The following is a 7,756-nucleotide window of genomic DNA, read 5'->3' as shown; positions in this document are numbered from 1 at the left end:
GTATCTTTTAATATTGTCTCTTTATTCTAAGCTGTGGCAGTTTAATTAGAATGCGACTTGGAAAAGTTATTTCCTAGACATGTTTATTTGACATTCTAAATGTCTCTTGGTGTCTTATATTTGGATATAAATATTCAGTCCTATATGAGGGATGACCTGCTATAATTTAACTACATAATTGTCTATTCCTTCAGGTTTCTATCAAAACCCCCCTCACAGGCCATGGATCTAAAGCATGCTCTGTTGAATATGTCCACACATTCTTGAGCCATGGGACCATGATCATTCCTTATTTTCTGTGTTGCCATCTTCATTGTCTTCTGTCCTGACCCGGTTGTGCAGTGGTCTTGGCTCTGCAGCTAATCCTCAGGTGACAGGTTTGCTTCATCATGGTGGGAAAAAGCCACTGACTACCACACCCTCCAAAACATGGGTCCCCAGTGTTTGCATTTTTCAGTGGGTACATGACTAAGTCTCCTCTCTACAAATTCCTGACCTTGTATCCCCTTGGTGGGAGGGCATTCACAGGTCCTTTGCTTTCAGGTCACCATAGCAGCTGAGTTTCCTTCTTAAGATGATGAGTATACAAGTTGCCATCTTAAGATGATGCCTAGCTCCAGCACTCTGAGATGTGTGTTGGCTGTCTTAGTTCAGGTTTCTACAGCTACAATGAAACACCAGGACTGAAAAGCAAGAGGGGGAAGAAAGGGTTCATCCTGCTTACACATCAGTATTGTTCTTCACTGCAGGAGGTCAGGGCAGAAACTCAAGCAGGATAGGAACCTGGAGGCAGGAGTCAGTTCAGAGGCCAAGGAGGAGTGTTTCTTCCTGGCTTGCTCCTCATGGTTTGCTCAGCCTGCTTTTTATTTTATATAGAATCCTCGACCATCAGCCCAGGGATAGCACCACCCACCACGGGCAGGGCCCTCTCCCATGACTCACTAATTAAGAAAATGCCTTAAAGCTGGATCTGCCAGAGGCATTTCCTCAACTGAGGCTTCTTTTCTTGTGAATCCAACTTGTGTCATGTTGGCACACAAAATCAACCAGTACAGGTGGCAAAATGGATTTCTTCAAAGCCAGCTCCGCATGCAGAGGAGTGACGCTAACATGGATCCCTTGATGTGTTAAGGCTCGTGAGAACCATGGAGTGAAATCTGCCAGTCAGTTTTTCCAGGGCCACCCGGCTGCCCTTGTGCTTGTTAGTTTGGCTCCTGTGCCTGGGGAGCAGGGCTGGAGCCCTGGGCTGTTTTCTGCTTGTCTCAGTCTCTGTTAGCCACACTTGTCAGGATCCTGTCTTCTCTTTTGTGAGACCTGATGCCCTTCCTCTTTGTATCCTGGAGGACTGAGCCTGTCCTTTGGAATGTAACCCTTTCACACAGGAGAAGTTTCTAAGCTGGCGTTCCACCTCGCCTTGGGAAGCATATGTCTTAGTGAATCTATGTGTTTCATAGGGGTGCAGGTATCCTTGTGTGAAGCTTGGTGTTTTGTAAATTCTAGGATCAGGCAAGTTTAATATAAATAGTATTTTTTGACACTGAGATCTTTATAGCCATACTTTGCAGGAGGTAGCCCGTACCCAGACACATAAATATAACCTGTCCCCTGTTCTATATGGATGCCAGAGATGAATGTTTAGAAGTGTAATATGAAATTAGAGTATCCATAGAATCCAGATAGACAGAAACAAGTTTTGTGAGGATTTCTAGCATCGGGGGACAGAATGCACTGGTACGCATGGGGAAAGGAGAACAGTGTATCAGGAAGGATTAAATAGGGCAGGGGATTTGATGGCAGGAAGCAAGAAGGAATACGGGAAGAGACAAGCCTTTGAAAATGCTACATGCAAGCTTTCTATTTTGAAATTCTCTTAAAATACATTTATATATACACACATAATAAGAGTTCAAATTGTGAACCCTCTAACAGGGGGACAATGCCTCCCTGAGGCTCCATAGGCTATCAAACAGAAATGCTAGTTCAAGGTATAGGTTATAGTTTTTCATATTGTTGGTCGGTGGAACCTCTGAAACATTACAGGCTGTTGACATTATCCTTCAGAACGTGATGGTTAGGCTGTATGGAGATAGCCACATAAATCTAAAACACTGAGCAATGACACTTGCATGGACCTGGAAGTTATATCTCCCCTGGGTAGCTTCATAGTGGTAGAAATTTCTGTTGGCTCCAATAGGGGAAAAAAGTATTCCACACTCTTACACTACTGTGAACCCTGCGAGCTTCAGTAAAGATTGGGTTGGCAAACTGGGACAGTAGGGTTACTCATGTTATAGGAATAGCCATGCAGTTTATGATTACATCTGAGGCCATGCCACAACAGAGAACTTACTCTTGGTATGAAAATGGACTCAAACCATGTCTTAGTCTTAGGCCATAGGGGAGAAACTATTATGATTATTCTGTTAAATGAACATAATAAAAATCAGTCTATTAAGTTCATATCTTTATACCCATAGGTGAGTGCATGTCACAAGCCGAATCAGAAAAGCGTCTTTTTACAATGTATTGTGCCTACCACAGATACCCAGACTGGTCACCATGCAGAGAATAAGAGACTGTTCAAGGTTCAGCTCTAAAGGGACAGATGCATCACCCATCATGGTCATGCAGGCTCAGGGATCATTGCAGAACAGAGAGGGAAGATTGTAAGAGCCGTGGGTAGTGAACATTGGCAGTGGAAGAGCATACTGGACATGAGAAGGCTGTTGTCCACACAACCTCACCGTGGCTGTGACTAAGTGCACAAGACATGCAGGAGATGGAGGCAGCAAAAATCCCAGCATGGAATAGAGATGAGCTCACAAAGCCCCGACTTGCTGAGAAGATTTGGATGTTGAACACAACTAGGGGAAAGGGAGTAATTTTCTTCAGGATTGGGGTCCATGAAAGGGATCATGCTCCTTTAGATTGTCTTATACCATGACCCACAGGAAACAGTAAATGACCTCATGGGGAAAAAAATAAAGCAAGAGCTGTCACATAAATTTAGAGTGAAAAGAGGAAGGAGATAGTGGGGGAATTGGTAGGGTATAAATAAGGGGTAGGTCCCCTCAGATCATATTCTATGCTCATATGAGATTCCCAAACTATAAAAAAGGATTTGTATGCCTTAACTTGAAAGGTTTTAGGGTTTCTATATAAAACAATTTGTCACAAAAATACAAGTGGAAGAAGTCATTATGTTATAAATCTGCTTTATTTAGCAATTTCAAGAATGAAAAGATCAGAGAGGATATCACATGAGAGCAAACTCTGTACATCACATGATCTTGAGTTGTGTTATGATAGTTACTGCCAGGGAGGTTCACAACATTGAATTCAGGGTTTTCTCAGGTCACAGGAAACTGAGGGGAAACTCCAGTATAATTGAGTGAAATCCATCAATAATTTCCAGAATGTTTGAGACAGAGACACCCTTTTATAGGAAGCTTCAGAAACACGCCTAGTGAAACACTTAACTGGAAACAAACCTACAGTTTACAGCACCGATTGTGAGTGAGTCCTGATGTGAAGTCAGAGGGTGACAATCAGAGGATGAGTAATAGGGACCCATGGGGTAGAGACAGAGAAGCAACAAGGACTCAGCCCTCAGCCCTAATCAGAGAGCAGAGGTCAAAGGTCAGCAAGGACAGCCCCTGAGCACAGGGCTCTGCAGCCAGGGGAGCTGGGATCAGGGACAGGCTCTGGTGGCAGGGACTCAGTGCCTGTAGCTCTTCCTGCTGGAGGAGGTGGTGGTGTACTTGATGGTGGAAGAGCTGCCACCAGAGGAGCTGAGGCCACCACTGATGCCTCTGCCACTGCCAGAACTGAAGCCACCTCCAAGGCCATGGCTGCTGCTGTAGGAGTAGCTGCTGCCTCCTCCCAGGCCCAAGCTGCCGCTGGCACCACCTGCACTGCCATAGCCGCTGGACACGGTGGACTGCACCACAGCTGTGAGGGAGGCAGAGGGGACAAGGGTCACTCTGAGCCCACGCTGTCCAGTGAGACAGGCACAAGGCAGGGGTCGGGCAAGTGGGCAAGCATAGTACTTACAGATGTTGACTGGTCCAACGCCTTCACCATTCAGCCTGGAAGAGGAACAGGGCAGATAAGAACTCGGGAGACAAGACCTCAGTCCCCATGGTAATCCTCAGTCTGTTGACAGTTGACAGAGAATCCCCTGGTCTAGTGGTTCCTGAAGGTAACCATTGTGGCCACAGCTAGTGCTCCCTCATCTTGTGCTCAGTGCCTGGCATCAGAAGGTGTCTGCAGGGGCCGGAGGAGGGGTGAGCACTCACCTGCACTCCTCTCCTTCCAGCAGCTTCCTGTAGGTGGCGATCTCCACATCAAGGGCCAGCTTGACATTCATGAGCTCCTGGTACTCCTTCAGCAGCCTGGCCATGTCCTGTTTGGCCTTCTGCAGGGCGTCCTCCAGCCCTTCCAGCTTGCCCCTGGCATCCTTGAGGGCCATCTCCCCACGCTGCTCAGCCTCAGCGATGGCAGCCTGCAGATTGGCACACTGGGCAGAGAGAGGGAGCAAGAAATACAAACTTGTATTGTGTTTCACTGGAGAGGCAGAACTCCAAACATTTGCTCCCAGTAAGCAAGAGTCTAGAGGACAGAAAATAATGGACAGCAATCTCTGACATTTCCTGTCTATCCCACCTGCTTCTTGACGTGGTCAATTTCAGATCTCAGCCTCTGGATCATGCGGTTGATCTCTGCGATCTCCTGCTTGGTGTTGCGCAGGTCATCCCCGTGTCTTCCTGCTGTGACCTGCAGCTCCTCATACTGAAGGTCAGTTGAAGAGATAATATTTGTGTGATGTTTAGAATTCAAAAGCAAATTCACTTCTAGATGACCTGCACTGTCACTGGTGTAATGGCTTTTCCTCAAGAGAAGTTCTGAGAGAACATGGATTGCATATCTCTCTTCTGAACCAAAAATGTTCTGTGTATTCTCATGAGGTCCCTTATTCCAAGTACAGCTCATGCAAGGAGAGCTGGAACCTATTTATAAAAACTCTCTTTTATCTGTGTTTTTGGATCCTTGAATTGCAATGTAATTTTATGATGCAAGTACAACAACGTCCAATTGCAATGACAGGACCCCTTTTCTTCCTAGTATATCTCTAACTCCAGTGATGTCTAAGAATTATGGAATTCATTGTGTGTCCCAGATATTCCTCTTCAGCATCTAACTCAGTACTCACTTTTGTCTGGTACCAGGACTCAGCCTCAGCACGGCTCCTCTGAGCAATCTCCTCATATTGGGCCTTGACCTCAGCAATGATGCTGTCCAGGTCCAGGCTGCGGTTGTTGTCCATGGAGAGGACCACAGATGTGTCTGAGATGTGAGTTTGCATCTGAGACAGTTCCTACAGAACAGAAAGAGGCAACATCAGCTTTGGATGTGAGGATTCCAGATGTTCCCAATATTCCACTCTCAGCTTGCACAGGATAATATAATTGGAATGAGGGCAGAGTATAAGAGTTAGAAGGAGAGAGAGAGCAGACAGACAGACAAATAGACAGGAAAGATAGAGATAAAGAGACAGATGCAGAGAGATACAGGCATGACTTACTGCATCATAGAGAGCTCTCAGGAAGTTGATCTCATCTGCCAGACTGTCTGACTTGGCTTGCAGTTCAACCTTATTCATGTAGGCTGCATCTACATCCTGAGGAAACAGTCAGCAATAAAGAATCAGGTTAGTTCTCTTGTTCTGTCCATTTTTCTCCACCTCGCCTTTATCATGCTTTGGAATGGATCAGGCATGCAAATCATTTCTCTCCATCTGTCATCTCACCTTCTTCAGGGTCACAAATTCATTCTCTGCTGCAGTACGCTTGTTGATTTCATCTTCATATCTACAAGAGGGAGGGTTTAGCACATTGTAGCTAGTGAGCAGATAGCATCAAATGCAGCCTGTGACCCAGCCCCCAATATCTATAAATGCAATATATCCCAACGAGGCCAAAGGGTGATTTTTCTGTTAATCAATAATTCATTTGTTTCTTTCTATTAGTTCCCTATAACCCTTCATGGTCTTAGTCTCTTGCTCTTTGGGAATTATTTGTTCTTTCATCTTTATGACTGGGCTTTCTTAATTAACTGAGTCCACGTCTAGATTTGGGTCTACATTATCATGAACTTTGGCAGACTGGACTGTTTTTAACTCACTTGTTCTTGTAGTCCTCCACTGTGTCCTGCATGTTCCTCAGCTCTGAGTCCAGGCGGCCCTTCTCCCCAAGGATGCTGTCCAGCTGCCTCCTGAGGTTGCTGATGTACTGCTCAAACAACGGCTCCAGATTCTGCCTCACGGTCTTGGTGCCCTGCTCCTGCAGCAGGGTCCACTTGGTGTCCAAGACCTTGTTCTGCTGCTCCAGGAAGCGCACCTGGAGGGGCCATGAGTGAGCAGAAATTTGAGTTTCATTCTTCAGTGACCTTTCACTAGTGTGACACCTGTCTCAGGCTGTCTGTCTATACCCGTTCAGGTATGCAGTGCCTGGCCCTGGGTCCAAGAGACCATCCAGAGTGAAGCTGTCACATCACCCCTCTGAGGAAGGCAGAGCTCTCAGGTAGGGCATAGGCAGCCTAGAAGAGGCATGCTGGTTGTGGTTCAGTTTAGTGTGGCTGGGATGGCTCCCAAACTGCCCTTGGACACATCTCCCTCAATACTGTCATCTGATAGGTGAGGCCTGAACTCATCTCAGCCCATCTGAGTCAGACACCCTTATGGGGCCACCTCTGGAGGAGAGAACTTTGTCTCTGAACGCCAGCTGCTAGGACAGAGTCAACCAGAAACCATGACACTGTTTGTGCAAAGCCTAGAATATCTTCCCTCCACTGCTGCCTTTTGCATCCCTCCAGAGCTGCTCCCGCATAGGCTGCTCTAGGAAGAACCAGCCTCACCTTGTCGATGAAGGAGGCGAACTTGTTGTTGAGGGTCTTGATCTGCTCACGCTCCTCGGTCCTCACGCGCTGGATGGTGGGGTCGATTTGCAGGTTCAGAGGGGTGAGGAGGCTCTGGTTAATGGTGACCTCTTGGATGCCTCCAGGGGGGCACACGGGGAAACCAGCGCCCCCATAGCCACCACCAAAGCCAGCTCCACCACCGAATCCAAAGCCACTGCTGGCTCCTCCAAAGCCAAAGCCTCCTCCAACTCGGCTGCCATAGCCTCCTCCAATGCCGCAGCTGCCCCCTCCAATGGAGATCCTCTTGGAGCTCCCCACACCATAGAGGCTCCTGCTGCCAAAGCCAGCTCCTCCACACACAGCCCCAGAGCCACCACTACCCCGGGAGCGGCACACAGACACACTGCTGAAGCCAGAACGGTTGAGCCCTGGCACTCTGGCCGAGCTGGCACTGAAGCCACGGTGGCTGGTTTGACTCCTGATGGTGGTTTTGGTAGACATGGTTCCTGGAGATGAGAAGTCTGTGAAGTGGAGGTAATGCAGGGCAGAGCTGGGCAGATGAGGGTGATAGGCTCTGGGCAGCTGCTTATATATGGTATAGATGGGTTGGGCTAAGTCCTGAAGGTGAGCTTGTAGAGTGGGAAGGGCAGGGCTTTACAAATAATGAGATCACCCCCAAGTTGTAGAAAGGTATGATACATGAAGATTGCTTTTGGCTTCCTTTAGTCATGGAGCAAATTCTCCTGCCTTCCAGCCTTGACTTGATCTGAACACAATGAGCCTGGACGCAAATTCTCTGAAGTCATGAGTTAGTCATCTTCTCAAACAAAAGAGACAA

The 7,756-nt window shown here is 47.3% G+C and overlaps 1 protein-coding gene across 2 annotated transcripts; it reads right to left on the bottom strand.

The window, feature by feature from the left end:
• Nucleotides 1-3,198: 3,198 nt before the first annotated feature.
• Nucleotides 3,199-7,471, bottom strand: Krt6a (keratin 6A). 2 transcript variants are annotated; one of them, XM_040753763.1, is made up of 9 exons: nt 6,916-7,471; nt 6,184-6,398; nt 5,810-5,870; nt 5,585-5,680; nt 5,213-5,377; nt 4,666-4,791; nt 4,299-4,519; nt 4,054-4,088; nt 3,199-3,951 (listed from the first exon to the last, which is right to left on the bottom strand). In XM_040753763.1, the coding sequence occupies exons 1-9, from the start codon at nt 7,417-7,419 to the stop codon at nt 3,719-3,721; spliced, it is 1,656 nt and encodes a 551-aa protein (XP_040609697.1). In that variant the 5' UTR covers nt 7,420-7,471; the 3' UTR covers nt 3,199-3,718. The 2 variants fall into 2 exon arrangements, with proteins under 2 accessions (XP_040609697.1, XP_040609696.1); XM_040753762.1 differs by having other exon boundaries at nt 3,199-4,088.
• Between the last annotated feature and the right edge of the window lie 285 nt (nt 7,472-7,756).

The sequence above is a fragment of the Mesocricetus auratus genome, unplaced genomic scaffold (assembly GCF_017639785.1).
Source record: "Mesocricetus auratus isolate SY011 unplaced genomic scaffold, BCM_Maur_2.0 Super-Scaffold_100010, whole genome shotgun sequence".
Lineage (NCBI taxonomy): Eukaryota > Metazoa > Chordata > Mammalia > Rodentia > Cricetidae > Mesocricetus > Mesocricetus auratus.
The sequence above is the reverse complement of the archived record's forward strand: the minus strand, read 5'-3'. Positions and strand labels throughout refer to the sequence as shown.

Excerpts from the sequence above, each read along its gene's own strand:
- Krt6a (XM_040753762.1), bottom strand. The coding sequence starts at position 7,419 with ATGTCTACCAAAACCACCATCAGGAGTCAAACCAGCCACCGTGGCTTC. Across the intron at positions 5,378-5,584 it reads TGAGAGCTCTCTATGATGCA|GAACTGTCTCAGATGCAAAC; the intron begins GTAAGTCATGCC and ends TCTGTTCTGTAG. Across the intron at positions 4,089-4,298 it reads CTGGAAGGAGAGGAGTGCAG|GCTGAATGGTGAAGGCGTTG; the intron begins GTGAGTGCTCAC and ends TTCCTCTTCCAG.